The sequence below is a fragment of the Peromyscus leucopus genome, chromosome 8b, assembly GCF_004664715.2.
Source record: "Peromyscus leucopus breed LL Stock chromosome 8b, UCI_PerLeu_2.1, whole genome shotgun sequence".
In the NCBI taxonomy this organism is placed as follows: Eukaryota; Metazoa; Chordata; class Mammalia; order Rodentia; family Cricetidae; genus Peromyscus; species Peromyscus leucopus.
In genome coordinates this window covers 95,903,286-95,918,866 of record NC_051086.1, presented here as the reverse complement: position 1 = coordinate 95,918,866, position 15,581 = coordinate 95,903,286, and the positions used below count along the sequence as shown (strand labels likewise).

Sequence of the window (15,581 nt, the reverse complement as noted above, 5' to 3'; positions counted from 1 at the left end):
GAAACACTTACCTTTGTGTTTCCTTTTCTACATTTGTAGGTTTTTGCCTTTCCTGTTGTTGTTGATAGTGGGGGATTTTAGGGGTTCTGTTTTGTGCTGGAAATGGAACCCAAAGCATCATGCCTGCTAAGCACAAGCTTTGCCACAGAAGTGCACCCCCGTGTTCTCCATGTCCGCATAGTTCGGTGGAGTAGTATAGAAATGGATTTGGAAATGAAATTTTGTCATCTGTTATTAAAGATAGGCTCTCAAGTCGGACGTAGTGTGCACACCTTAAATCCCAGCATTCGGGAGGCAGAGATAGGAGGATCTATGTGAGTTCAAGACCAGTCTGGTCTACATCGTAAATTCTAGGACGGCCAAGGCTACACAGAGAGACCCTGTCTCAATAACACAAAAAGCAAACAAAAAAAAAAAAAAATAGGCTCTCCAGTGATGTGTGCATGATGGTACCCAGCCTCAGGATGGGGTGAAAATGTACCATAAGGCTTGTAAAAAGACAACTGGACATTTCTAAATCTGTTCTTCCTCCTTTTTAGAAGGACAAGGCCGTTGGGAGGATTGTAGTGTGGATCAGTACCAAGACCCCTCTCTACTCTTTACCGTCTTCACTTACTGGGGTTTAACTTCTCAAGAGACTTCAGGTCATTTGTGGTTCCATAGTTACCGAGCTGCTTTTCTTACTACTATGATACCGAGCATAACAACTTAAGGGAGTGAGGCATCTGGACTCACAGTCTCAGAAGTGTACATCATCACGGTGGGGAATGCAGGGCAGAGTTCATGGCAGTGTGGGTACCCTGGGCAAGGGAAGTGGAAAGCCAAACCAGAAATGAGGCTGGCCTATCACCCCCAAAGGCCCACCCTGGGGCATCTAATCTGCCATCCAGCTCCCTTTTCTAAAGGTTCATAATCTCCCCCCCCCAAACAGTGCCACCATCTGGAGATAAAGTATACAGACCCATGAGCCTATGAGGAACATTTCAAACTCAAACCATAACACAAAATAAGGTTGGATTCCTGAGACAAAAATGAAGTTGTGGAGCCGGGCGATGGTGGCGCACACCTTTAATACCAGCACTCGGGAGGCAGAGGCAGGCGGATCTCTGTGAGTTCGAGGCCAGTCTGGTCTACAAAGCAAGTTCCAGGAAAGGCTCCAGAGCTACACAGAGAAACCCTGTCTCAAGAAGGAGAAGGAGGAAGAGGAGGAGGAGAGGAAGAAAGAAAAAAAAAAAAAAAAAAAAAAAAAAAAAAAGAAGAAAAAAAAAAGAAAAAAGAAGAAGAAGAAGAAGAAGAAGAAGAAGAAGAATGAAGTTGTGGGTGCTGCATTATAGACATCAGAATAGTCCTGGTTTGCATGGTGTAGATTCTATGGCTTTTTTCCATGCCATAACCAATGTCTTTCTGGCATTCACATGTTCAGCTCACTTCTGTGGATCCACAGCAGTTCTGAAGGAACCAGTTGTTGTTGTTGTTTTGTTTTGTTCCCGGAGAAATAAAGTGCTTTGGAAACCCTTGACTGCATCAATTATGAAAGGGAAGGTTTGTTTAGTGACTACAGGCTGCAGCATAACTAAGATAAATCATGGCTTCCTTTAATTGACTCTTCTCCTTCAAAAGCATATCAGAATGCAAATGAGCGACATTATTCTAGAGAAACTTCAAATCTGTTCTTATTCTAAAATGATTCAAAATCCATGCCCTTCGACTAATCAGAATGCACCAGGATGCCATGAATGAGAAGCAACAGTTACATTAAGTTATCCATCCTTTAAGATGAACTGCTCACACCTGCTGGAGGAAGCTGAATATTACCACCTACTTAGCCGTCTGCCTAAGGTGTGTCAAGGGTAGCACACCTTGAGCTAGAGGCGCTCTGTCTAATACTTGCACGTGGGTACAAATCCTATGGGAAGGGAAGATGTGAAAGGGGGCATCCCCAGAGACTGCAGGACCCTTCTGTGTTTTTTCTGTAAGAATAAAAAGGTTCTTCACCCTCTAAATATTCCTCATTTCTACAGAACACCTCAGGTCTTCTCGCTGTTGATGGAATATTCCACAAAAAGAGATCAATGTGTATGTTTGGCTCATCAATAATCTTTTTAAACTAAGATCTCTTCCTAGACCAAACTGTGCCCAAAATTCCCAAATGAGCCCTTTGCTTTCCTGGGCTATCGCTCTGTAAGGGTGCCCCTCACAGCCAGCAGGGAGGCCTTACAAACCTTCGTGACCACAGAGGGTTTTTTGAGCATTCCATGTTGCTCCTCTGATAATATTCCTCCAATCTTAGCTTGTGTGCCCTAGTGCCGGATCTGAAACTTCTATTTTGTTCTATGTCTGTGGACTTCGTAGATTGAGCGTGAGTGGAGGGCAAAACAACCTGACACCTTACAGACCACTGAAGTACGCCAAAAAGTATTACTAAGCTTATATTTCTTAAAATACAGTCCCTAAAAGGCACATGGTAGCACACACCTGTAATCTCAGCATTCAGGAGGCTGAGACAGGAGGATCACAAGGACTAGGTTAGCTCTCACTACATCACAAGACTCAAAAAAAAAAAAAGAAAGAAAGAAAGAGAGAGAGAGAGAGAAAGAGAGAAAGAAGAAGGATTTTCTGAATGTTGTCTTTGGTGAATAGTAAGTGCGCCATGTCACCTTTGTGTCTAAATCTGTCACCTTGCTCTGTTGCCTGGCTTCGTCCCCGTGGAGATGAGCTTGATTAGCTGGGCTGTGTCCACTTCCTGCCTTCCATCTGGGCCGGGCTTTGTCTCCACAAACACATCTGTCCAGTTTAAAGCGGTCTATCGAGGGCTCTCTCTGTCTTTGAAACCTTTACATCCAAAGTCAACTGGTAACAATTTAGACTTTTTCGCCTTTCGTGTGTTTACCCAAATCCCTTAGTGAGCAAAGCAGAAAGACTGGTGGGTTGAGTGGAACCCAAGTGGATATCAGCAGGACCGCAGAAGGTGAGACATTACATGAGTGTACCACAGAGAAACAGAAGAAGAGCCTCCAAGGCAGCTTCTCTGTCAGCATCAGGAGTTGCGCGGTTGTTGACAGCTACCACGGATAGACTACCGTCGGCTGGTTCCCGAAACTTGAGAATAAGGGGGGAAAGTTAACCCAGAAAAGCAAGAGACTAAAAACAAGGAGTAAGGAACTTAGAAGACAAGGCCACAGGGGCTGGAGAGATGGCTCAGCAGAGTACTGGCTGTTCTTCCAGAGGAGCCGTATTTAGTTCCCAGCAGCTCACAACTGCCTGTTAACTCATTTCCAGAGGGATCTAGTGCCCTCTGCTGGCCACTGGGGGTTCCTACAAAATATATGCCCGTGTGTGTGTGTGTGTGTGTGTGTGTGTGTGTGTGTGTGTGTGTGTGTGTGTGTGTGTGTGTGTACACGTAAGTACATACATATAGATATAAATTTTTAGTTTAATATTTTTTAAAAAGAAAGTATGTGTTTTTGCTCAATGGACAGACAGATGCCTCCAGATAGTGAGTTGGAATTGAGATGGAACCTGACCCTTCCCAGCCTTCAAACACCAGATTTTCTCTAGTTTCACTAGCCAGACCCCCAATGCCGTCCACCCTGAAAGCCATCGCTGGTAGCTAGTGGTCTTCAGGCTTGGGTGGATTTGGTTTCTTTTCAAGACAGTTGAACTTGAATTAAAAGAAAGAAGAGTGATGAGAGAAGTCCACAATTTAAGTTGTCAGAGAACTGGAAATTCACACACACACACACACACACACACACAGACACACACACAGACACATACACAGATACACACACAGACACACAAACACACACACACACACACACACACTTTCTTTCAAAATCATTGGTCTTTTCAGGTTGAGTTAGCAGAAGGCCACACCCACTGCCTATGGTAGTAGTTAGTGGGCACCTGGTTTGGTCTCCAAGGGCTGCAGCATTTTCTCAGGGGAACCGGGTGGTCTCCTGTGTACACAGCCTTGTGCTGTGTATTGCCAACTGATTTCTCCAATTCCCTTTTCTCGGTGGGCTAGAACCCAGCTGGTTAAATAGGCCGTGACGCACGTAAGCTCCCATGTCTGTTTTATTGACTGCTTTATGGAAATGTATCACACTCCAAAGGTCCCATTGTTGCCCTGAGTGGCTGACTGAAGAGTCGCAGTTAGCGCTGAGGGATGGAGTTCTACCCTGTCATTTTTTTATGGCAGAGTTGGTTTCTGGGTGGGATGCAGGGTTTAAAAGGATCTGGATGAAGAGAGAAGGATGTCTGAGGATTTCTTTTATCTTCATTGGCCATGGAAGTTGGACGGCCATCACTTCTGAGTAGCACATGTCTCTGTTGATCTTATCTTTATGGCTGAACATCCTTTAGCTAAGTGAATCTTTTCTTTATATGGGTTGCTCAGAGAGATTTAGTTAAGTGTAGTGGTGGAGGGCGATTGTGGCACTAATGAAATTCTGTTTTGTGCTGATACATTGTGATACATGCACAGGTTTATGCAAGAGGACCATTTGTTATCAATAAATTGAAACAGTTTCTAGATTTTTCATTATGATGGTGGTAGCTTCCATTCAGGTAATAGACAAAAAAAAAGTGTCTCTTTTTTACAATTTTATACTTAACTATCCATGCTTTTGCCTTTTGAATAGCAACTTACACAGTTGTTTGTGGCTTCTTCCTATTTTTCCCATCACCATGGAAAACATTTACAGTCTCTATATGGCCCAGAGCCATTTGTTGGACAGTGGGTGTGGACTCTGGTACAGAAGTCTCCTGCCTCACCTCCCTAACCATGAGCATTCCCGGGTTGCCAGTTCTTGATCCGGGCCCTGGACAACTCCAAAAGAGGAGACGGTAACAGGGACACAATGGCTTCCAGTCCTGGGAGCACTGGGCTGACAGTTCAGTGAGCTAACGAGGCTGAGCTTAGCGTCAGCTCTACATGGAGAACAACTGACATTGGACTCACTCACAGCCATGCCTGGACAGTCAATCACATAGAGACTTACAGGACTTGCACAAGCATTCTTAATTTCTTCTACAATCCCATTTCCCCCACCCTACAGTGCATCAGGGAATCTTAAGTGAGATATTTCACAAATATAAAGACCCTCTTATGTGTAAGAAAGCAACACAACACATCTAACTGCTTCCATACAAAAGCGTAGCGTATAAAAATCATCCCCAAACCGCATGGCTCTTCGGGATCTTGTTGGTGAACAAGCAAGAAATTCAGCGACTCATTCAAGGGCCCGGATTTTAGCAAGCTGAGTCTGCCCTGAGGGAGAGGAGTGGGATGGTGCCATCCCTGCAGGCCTGGAATTAGTGACTTGGAGTTCAGCTGTCTCTGCTGCAGTCTGCCTTTGTTTTCTTGGTGGTGGTGTTCTTGGGTTTCACTTGGTGGGGACAGAACAGCCTCATGCTGATAATGTACTGAAAGTAAATGAAATTAAATAAGCGAAGCGGCGCTCATCACTACTTCCTCCCCCCTGGGTAATTCAATTCAAGCTCTGTCTCTGATGGCAACTCACAGGGGCTGTCTCTGTCACCCCGCTGGGGCCTGGAGTCTTAGCATCTAAATAAAAGTTTCACTCAAGCATTTTTTACGCTCCTGCCAGCAGGATCAGTGAGCTGGTGTGGGCACATTAATGTAATATTCATACACACAGACTCTCCCTGCACACGAGGCGATGTCTTTCCATTTTCATAATTATAAATGTTCCATAAAATGGCATTTAGATTTGCATTTAAAAAAGGAGGTTTGAATTCTAATAAGACTCTTAACATGTCTTTTATGATTCAGACTTTAACAAGAAACTCTCTAAGTTTAACAAGACCTTAAAAAAGAAGAAGAAACTTGTAGAAACATGGCTTGGGGGATCTCTCTCATCCCTTGTCTTTCGTTTGAATTTGAGACCTCCAGGAGCAATTTTCAGAACGGTATTTCAGAGAAAAACCTCCTTCAGAGGTTCCCTGTTGCCGGCAGGTCCTCACTTCACTTGACCTCCCACCTGAAGAGAATCAGCAACCAGTTCTTGGAGGGTGTTTTCGGGGGACTCAACAGCGGAGGGGGGAGTAGAAAAACCCTAGAAAAATGAACTTTCATTTGCTGTGGTTCATCTCAGACATGTACCCCAAGACCCATCTGAAAGGATGTATACCCAACACAGAGTTTACTAACTGTAAATTCCTACAAATGAAAACGGTTGCCGAGGATGGCAGCCTGGTCTCCATGGTGAGTTCCAGACCATCCAGGGCTATAGAGTGAGACCCTGTCTCAAAAACAAAGAAGGAGAAGCCGAGAGAGAGGGATGAAGGGAAAGAGAGAGAGAAGAAAGGATGGAAGGAAAGATTCTGTGAACAAGGAAGTTGACAACAAGTCAATCGAATAAAAAGTCAATCACATAAAGCGGGGGATAAAAGACTCCTGGTTTATTGTTTAGGGGTGTGTGTGTGTGTGTGTGTGTGTGTGTGTGTGTGTGTGTGTGTACACCTGTGAGTGCAGGTGCATGTGGAGGCCAGAGGCATTGGATCCCCCTGGATCTGACGTTATAGGCAGTTGAAAGCTGCCGAACTGGGTGCTGGGAAGCAGACTGCAGCGGTCTGTGAGAGCAGCCCACGCTCTTAACCACCATGCCATCTCTCCAACCTCCAATCAATGTTTGTGGGTTTTGTAAGATTTTCATTTTTTATGTGTATGAGGGTGTGCATGCATGTATGGATGTGCACCCCATAAGGGCCTGCTACCGTCAGAGGCCAGAAGAGGGCATCAGAGACCTTGGGATCGGAGTTGCAGTCTGGGAGCCGCCATGTGAGTACTGGGACCCAGAACAAAAGCAGTGAGCGCTCTAAACCGCAGAGCCATCGCTCCAGCCCATAGTTTAAAAACTATCCTTGAAATAGCTTAGAGGCAAAATGGCCATCTTAACTGTGGCTTGGTTTTTCTGTGTTTTGAGAGTGCTGGGAACTGAGCTTAGAGCTCACACATGCTAGGCAAACACTCTACCACTGAGCTACAGTTCAGCCCAAAATGTTTTTGTTTTTTGTTTTTTTTTTTTAATAACAAAAAGCAAGTAAAGCTCTGAGCGAAGCCCTACTTCCTAGTCCCTGCTGAGTAGACGTTAGCTATGGCCAGGTCCAAAAATGACTGACAGGCAGAAAAACTGGTTCCACCCTTAAGTTTGGAGACATCATACAGTGGCCCACTTGATTCAAATGTGGCCCCACCTCATTTTGTTACGCAGATTTGGTTTGTTTGTTTTTAGAGATTTATTTTTAATTATGTGTATGTATGTATGTGTGGGTAGGTATGTAGGTATGCGTTCAGGTACCTACAGAGGCCAGAAAAGGGTACCAATCTAAGTCAGCTGTGTTGGCGCACACCTTTAATCCCAGCACTCAGAAGGCAGAGGCAAACAGATCTCTGTGAGTTCGAGACCAGCCTGGTCTATAGAGTGAGTTCCAAGACAGTCAAGGCTATACAGAGAAACCCTGTCTTGGGGGAAAAAAAGAAAATGTTCCTCAGAGCTAGAATTATAGGTTATTTTGAACTGCATGATGTGAATGGTGTGTGTTGAACTCCAATCCTCTTAACCACTGACCCATCCTCTCCAGCCTTGTTTTGGGGGATTTGTTTTGATTTGCTGTTGGATTTTTGTTGTTGTTGTTGTTTGTTGATTGTTTGGGTGTTGTTGTTGTTGTTTGGAATTTTGGGTTTGGGATTTGTTTTGTTTTATTTTGAGATAGATCTCACTATGTAACCCTGGCTGCCCTAGAATTCCCTATGAAGAACATGCTGGCCTTGAACTCACAGATGTCTGCCTGCTTCTGCCTCCTGTGTGGTAAGATTGAAGGTGTTTCACCATCAGGCCTGCCTCATTTGCTTTTTTCATAATTCTTCGTTTTTGTTTTAAGACAGGATTTCTCTGTGCAGCCCTGGCTGTCCTGGAGCTCGCTCCGTAGAACCAGGCTGGCCTCCAAAGCAGAGATTTGCCTGCCTCTGCCTCCCAGGTGCTGGGGTTAAAGGCAGTGCCCACACTGCCTAGTGAAATAACACTTTTTTGAGATTATAATGCAATTATGACATTTCCCCTTTCCCTTTCCTCTGTCCAAACCCTCCCATATAGCAATCCCACTCTCCCTCAAATCCATGGCCTCTCTTTTCACTACTGTTACTGTGTGCATGTGTGTACGTACCAGGCTTTTTCTTTTAGGGCCACCAATCAGCTCCCAAATCATGACACAGATGACTTACTATTGGTTTTGAATGCTCAGCCTAGCTTAGCTCGTTTCTGGCTAGCTCTTTTAATTTAAAGTAACCTGTTTCTCTTTATCTACCTTTTGCCTCGGGCTTATTACCTTTTTAGTTCTGTGTATCTTCCTTTCACTGCTTCTCTGTGTCTAGGTGTCTGCCTGGCTTCTGGCCCCGGCATGCCCCTCCTTCTCTCCCCTCCTCTCATTCTTCTCTTCTTCCTCTCTTTCCCCGAGCCTAGATTTCTCCTCCAATTTATTCTCTCTCCCTGCCACTGCCGCCCCATCAGTTCCCTGCCCAGCTATTGGCTGTCCGCTCTTATTAGACCAATCAGGTGCCTTAGGCAGGCAAGGTGAACCAAACACAACACATCTTTTCACAATTAAACAAATGGAGCATAAACAAAAGTAACACTCCTTTACACAGCTAAAGGAAAATTCTGCGACATAAACAAATGTAACACATCTTCGCCTAGTTAAAATACCAGTCTATGATATATGTATATACATATGTAATCCTAGATATAACCTGTTCGGTCTGTACGTTGTTATTTGTATGTCTGTTTTCAGCGCTGACCATTGGGCACTGGACAACCAGTTGTTGTGATCTTCCCTGGGGAAGATCATCTCTCCTACTCCCAGCTTTCCTCGGTTGCCTCAAGTTCTTGATGTGGGATTAAGGCCTTGTGGGTCTTCCCCGGCCAGATTGGCATGTCCATTGGTGCCATTCTTATTCAGTTCACATCTGGGGCAGTCATGTTGGTGAGACTTTCTGAGTGTAGCTTCTGGCAATCCTAGGAAAGGCAATTTCACAGCGAAGTCCCCGGTCCTGTTCTTACGATCTTTCTGTCCTACAAAATGCGGCTGTGTTCTGTAGATGTATTCACTGGGACTGGGCTCCACAACTCTGAGCTCTGATTGGCTGTGGTTTTCTGTAGTGGTCTCTACCTGTTGCAAAGAGACGTTTCCTTGATAAGGAGTGAGGACTGCACTTATCCATGGGAATCATGACAAATGTTTGTAGGTTGTTGTTAGGGATTATGTCGGTTTAGTGAATTAGAGGTTATAAATTCTCCCCTGATAAGCATGACTTTACTAGGACTGAGTGGTCAGCTAGGTTGCTAGCCCAGGAATAACTTCCCTCCTGTCAAAGAGGTCTTAAGTCCGATTTGAGGACGGTTGGTTACTGACAAGGCACATGCACCACCCTGCACCCGTAAGGCTGTGGTGCCGTGACGTCAGCAGTCTGGTTCAGGAGCATCGTGGCTGGGTAAGATTGTTGTTGGACTCCCTCCTTGGGAAGTTTCATTGTGTCATCGTGATTTTTTAAAGAAATAATAATTTTTATTTATTCTTTGAAAACTGTATAAATGGGAAATTGTATAAAAGTGTGTAAATAGGATCACTGACTGCTCTTGCAGAGGACCTGAGTCCAGTTCCCAGCACCCACGTCAGGCAGCTCACAACCGCCTGTCACTCCAGGTCCAGGGGATCCAGTACCCTATTCTGCCCTCAACAAGGACAATATGCACATAAATGCAAACAGACACATCCACAAATAAATAAAAAATAATTTTTTTGTTTGTTTTCTCGAGACAGGGTTTCTTTGTATAGATTTGGAGCCTGTCCTGGAACTCGCTCTGTAGATCAGGCTGGTCCTGAACTCACAGAGATCCACCTGCCTCTGCCTCCTGAGTGCTGGGATTAAAGGCATGCGCCACCACAGCCCAGCAATAAAAAATAACTTAAAAAAAAAAAAAAGAAAAGAAAATTGTATAAATGTATGTGCAAGTGTATTTTGAATGATTTTCTTCAGAAATTTTAAAGTCAAACTGGAAAACATTTGGGTTGGAGAACTAAAAAATAAATGCTCAGCTTCTTTTAGCCCACTGTCTTCCATTTGTCCTAATTAGGAAATGTAAAGTTGGGGCCAGTGAGATGGCTCAGCAGATAAAGGTGCTTGTTGTAGAGTCTGACTCCGTGAGTTCAATCCCCAGGACCCCACATGGCAGGAGAGAACTCACACATACACACACTAAATAAATGTAATTTTTTTAAATGTTTCTAAAACTGTGAAGCTGGCCAGGGTTGTGGCTTAGCGGTAGAGCAGACACTAGAGAAGGAAGGCAGAACAGGAGAGGAGGGAGAAGGGGAATGCAGAGCTGTGTTTTTCTAGAGTTTTTAGGGGAGCTAGACACAGGGGTTCAAGCTTGTAAACATTCAGGATGCGGAGACAGAAGGATCACATGATCCAGGACAGCTTACATAAATAGATAAATAATAAACATTGAGGCTGCTGTCCTTTTGCTGTTTTATTATTGAGAAGTCAACTTCTTGCCTCAGTGTTCTGCCGCTCCTTTCTGTGAAGCCAGTACAAACCCCAGGCTGGAAGATGAATTAGGACCTTGGCATCTCAATAAATCTGTACCTAAGGAAGCTACTAAAAGCCAAGAATGTCACCGCCCTGCAGTTAAAGGTTGATGTCAGCCCCGAGGCCTTCTTTTTTGCTAAAGTGTCTATGATTCTTAGACACACACACACACACACACACACACACTCACTCACACTCACACCATACTTTGAAAAAAACCCAAGATCTGGTGACTATTACCAAATACACCTTGCATAGCCCTTCTTCCTGTGAGCTTCCCAAAAGGCGTGTTCCCCAGAGCAGCTGTAAAATGAAACAGGCTGGGCTGATAGCCCAGTGGGTAAAATGTAAAATGCTTCCTGTGTACACGAGGACCCGAGTTTGGATCCCCAGCACCCACATAAAAGCTAGACCAAGTGACACTAGTCTGTAAGTGCAGCATTGGAGGTGTGGGGACAGCCAGATGCCCCAGAGTTCACCAGGCAGCCAGCCGGCGCAGCCTATAGGTGAGCTCCAGGTTCAGTGAGAGACCCTGCCTCAAAAACCAGGCGGAGAACAAACAATAGAGGAAGACACCCAATTCCAACTCTGCCCTACAAACACACGCTCCCACATGTGTGTGCATGCGCCCACACACATGCACACAAGCAGGAATACACACACAAAAGTAACAACAACGAAAACCACAAGTGGCCGTGTGTTTATTGTCCCTTTTAAAACAACTGCATGCGTAGTAGTCTATTACTCATTGAAGCTTGTCCTTCTCGGTCGCTGTTCATTTGACTTTTGATTATCTCAGTGTGGATTACCCAATTTAGAGCTTATATCCACTGCAAATTCCTAATTCCCCAGAGTCCTTTTCCTGCCGATCAGTACAGATTTAGGCTACCTCCCCTTACCGCAAGTTAATGTATGGTTAGTCATTTTAAGCAATATTAGCATTAGATATAATTAGGAAGAAAATTAGCTTTTTCCCCTAATCATACAGAAATTGTTGTATTTTGTGCTACGTTTAAACAATTACCCTTCTGTACTCCATCATTAATGTGAATAATCTAAAGTAGCTTAAATGGAAATTCTATCAGGTTTAAACAAAGCGTTTTACTGTCGTCCCTTTTAGGAGTGGAAAACATCTTAAGAGGGGCTCAGGAGCTGGATAACATCATCAAGCAAGGATACCTGGAGAAGAAGAGCAAAGGTATTAATCAGACCCATGAAGAGTGGGCCGTTCCGGGAGAGGGAGGGAGAGAGGGAAGGAGGGAAGGGGGTGTTGCTAGACTATAGGGTGGATGTCTTCTTGGGGCTGTGCTAGGCCCATGTAAGGCACAAAGTCAGGAAATGAAGGAAGTGTGGTGTTAGTGTGTGCCAACTAAAGAGAGAGGGCCCAAATCTTCAGCCAGCTGTGGGCTTCACCGGGATTGGTTCTAGCCCAGTTGTGGCAACTTTAATCCTAGCACTTAGGAGGCAGAGCCGGGCAGATCTTTGTGAGTTGGACGGATAGATGGATGGATGGATGATATTCTTGTCCTCAACTCTGTGTGCTCCCATCAAGAGTAACACTGTAGCCAGGGAATGTGAGTGGCGCACACCTTTAATCCCATTACTTGGAAGGCAAAGGCAGGTGGATCTCTGGGTTCAAGGCCAACCTGGTCTACAGAGTAAGCTCTAGGACAGCCAGGGCTACATAGAGAAATCCTGTCTCAAAAAAAAAAAAAGAAGAAAAAAAATAGTGACACTATTTTGTCAAGAATGTAGTCTTTCCAAGTGTGAAGCAGCCTGCTTCCAAATTTCAGACATGCCCAACTCTTGACCCTTTAAACCGTCCCATTAAAATAGGTACTACAAGGGCCAGAGTCCTGGTTCTAATGCTCAACAGACAAACTGGTTTACCACACGTTCTCAAAACGAAGGCGAAAAAGCAAGCCCTCCTCCTGGCCATGGCCTGGAGGACCCCGAGTATCGCTTTGGTTCACAGAAAGCATCACATAAGGAAATGATGGTAATTGGGTATAATGATGCAGGCCTCTAATCCCAGCACTAGAGAGGCTGAGACAGGAGGATAGCCAGGAGTTTCAGGCCAACCTGGATTACCCAGTGAGGCTCTGTCTCCAAAAAACAAACAAAGATATCATAGAAAGTCTGAAAAACTCAGGATGAGATTTGATCCTAAAGGATGGAAAATAAGCTAGATAAAAAGACAGCCGTGGGAGCACAAAGGAGCAACTTCACTAAGAACCTGGGCCTGTGATGGAGTTCCTCCTCGCCACTCAGTCAATACGAGCTAACCTGTGGGAGTGGAAAGGGGGGTTTTACAGTCCATTAACCTGGGAGATAAAACAATAACCCACTCGACTGTGTTGTTGGATTTTACAGACTCGTAGGCTCTTCTAGTTACCTGGATTTATGTCTCTTCTCTCTTTTCGACGTAGATCATAGCTTCTTTGGGTCAGAATGGCAGAAGCGATGGTGTGTGGTCAGCAGAGGCCTCTTCCTCTACTACGCTAATGAGAAAAGTAAGTGTTCTCCGTTTACAGAGCGGCACCCTCCCTCCTGGACGCAAGTACTTCGTAAATTCTCAAGCACTTAGATGCCTAGATAGCAGTCCTTAACTAACACCCCTAGAGCGAGATGCTTAAGAAAGAAATAGACTTGGGTAGCTCGTGCCTTGCCCCCTGCCAAAAACACAGACCAATTTAGCGCTTTTTCCCCTCTTTGAACAAAGTGTGGTCAAGGTATGGAAGGGTTATGGTCTGTTGTGACTTATTACACAGTATTATCAGAATTGAATGGTTAAGCATTCTTTAAATAAGTAAATAGGCTGGGGGAATGGCTCCATGGGTAAAATGCTTGCGGCATAAGCCTGAGGACTTGAGTTCAAATCCCTAGAGCCCCTCTAAAGCTAAAGGTGATACTATAGGTCTGTAACCCGGTGCTCTTACAGTGAGATGGGAGGCAGGGTTATAATGAGGTGAAAGTCGGAAAGTACAGGGGGCTGTGGAGCAAAGTCAGGAGAATCCCCCAGGACTCTTAGACCCGCTAGCCTGATGTACACAGCAGCAAACAAGAAGCCCTGTCTCCAGCAGGTGCAAGAGAAGAACCAACACCAAAGGCTGTGCTCTAACCTGTGTGCCCACCATGGTGTGCACTCACTGACAGGACCACGCACATACATACACGTGCAAGTGAGAACACACATACACACAAAGATGTTCAAACAAATGACAACAGCAAGAAAAACAAGCAAACAAACACTCCTGCAGTCCCAACACCTAGAAAGCTGAGGCAAGAGGATCACATGTTCAAGACTAGCCTGAGCTATGTAGCAAGACTCTGTGTCCCAAGCCAAAAACTGGAGATATAACTCAGTGGCAGAGCACTTGCCTGGTGTACACAAGGTCCTGAATTCAATTCCTCGCACCACACACGAAATAATTAGCAATAATGTACTAATAATAATTCTGAGAAAGATTTAAGCAGTGCTTAACAATAGCCCAGAAAAAGAATCTTGGGGTTCAAACTCTCTAAGAGCATAGTCATAGCTATTGGGAAACAGTAGTCCAGTGGACATCCCTGGAGCCAGAGTGTTGAAGCCTAGGTCGTTGTTGTTCCCAAGAGCTGCTCTTCAGCCAGACGTCCGCAGTGACAGTGGCGTGTTGACTCAGAGGCAGTTTCTCAATGAGCCACCACACGCTATCCCTAGAAGGCTACTCATCCACGTTGAACACAGTGGCTTAGTCCCTGAGAAGGAAGAGAGGGTTCAAGTGTAATTGGTGGGAACTACAAATAAATACAAGTTAAAAGTTATTGTAGGCCAGGCAGGGGTGGGCACGCCTGGAATCCCAGCACTTGGGAGGCAGAGGCAGGTGAGTTGAGACCAGCCTGATCGACAGAGCGAATTCCAGAGCTGTTACACAGAGAAACCCTGTCTTGAAAAACAAAACAAAAAAATGAATGCCGACTCCCAGGGAGGAAATACAGTTTCGCAGATTGGAATCGAGAGGGAGAGGAGCTGGATAAAGTCCTCGAAGGGACTTCCTCAGGCTCGCCCACCTTCATGCAGAGAGCAGTGGTAGCTTCACAAAGAAGGCCTTAGATTCGCCTCCAGTCATGTGCTGTGTGCTCTTCTAAACTACGTTCTCCTGATGTCTAGACATCCAGCCGGAGAACGGTCTCCCGGCATCTTGGGCACAACCATGGCAGACTGAACTACAGTTTTGCTAGTGACCTGGAATCCTCAGGATTTGCGGGCTTTCTGGCATTTGCCTCAGTCCATCCCTCCTCGTGCAGCAGCATCGCTGATTTCACCTTTGGACCATCGGGGACGCCTCAGGATCTTTCCCCTTCAGGGGTACTTGCTGCTGGCAGCAGCATGCTAGAACACTGAGCCACAGAAGCTCTGTGGCCCTCCAACTCCCAGCTCAGTTGCGAGTCCAACGAGGTTGGCTTCTCCCCTGAATTCCAGGCCTCAGGCTTGGAGACACAGCTCAGTTGGTAGATGCTTGCCTAGCGTGCATGAAGCCCTGGGTTCGATCCTCAGCACTGCATAAAACCAGTGTGATGGTGCATGCCTGTGATCTCATCACTCAGCAGGTGGAATCTGGAGGATCAGGAGTTCAAGACCATCCTCAGCTATGTAGGGAGTTAATCAGCCTGGGCTTATGAGACCTGTCTCAAAAACTTGGCTAATTAATTAATTAGTTAATTTTAGACCTACAAGGCAGACAGTCACTCTAGTCTTCAAACTAGTATGATATCTGTTTTTGTTTTGGTTTGTTTTGGTTTTTGTTTGTTCGTTTGTTTGTTTTTCAAGACAGGGTTTCTCTGTGTAGCTTTGCGCCTTTCCTGGAGCTCACTTGGTAGCCCAGGCTGGCCTGGAATTCACAGAGATCCGCCTGGCTCTGCCTCCCAAGTGCTGGGATTAAAGGCATGAGCCACCAACACCCAGCTATTATGATATCTGGAAACT

General features: G+C 45.3%; 1 protein-coding gene across 3 annotated transcripts in view; it reads left to right on the top strand.

The window, feature by feature from the left end:
* Positions 1-15,581, top strand: part of Skap1 (src kinase associated phosphoprotein 1) — a 301,849-nt gene that overhangs the window by 235,870 nt on the left and 50,398 nt on the right. For all 3 annotated transcript variants that reach the window (XM_028869029.2, XM_037201534.1, XM_037201532.1), the window contains 2 exons: positions 11,736-11,813; positions 13,045-13,128. In XM_028869029.2, the coding sequence (XP_028724862.1) occupies positions 11,736-11,813; positions 13,045-13,128 (162 nt within the window). The remainder of the gene's footprint in view (positions 1-11,735; positions 11,814-13,044; positions 13,129-15,581) is intronic.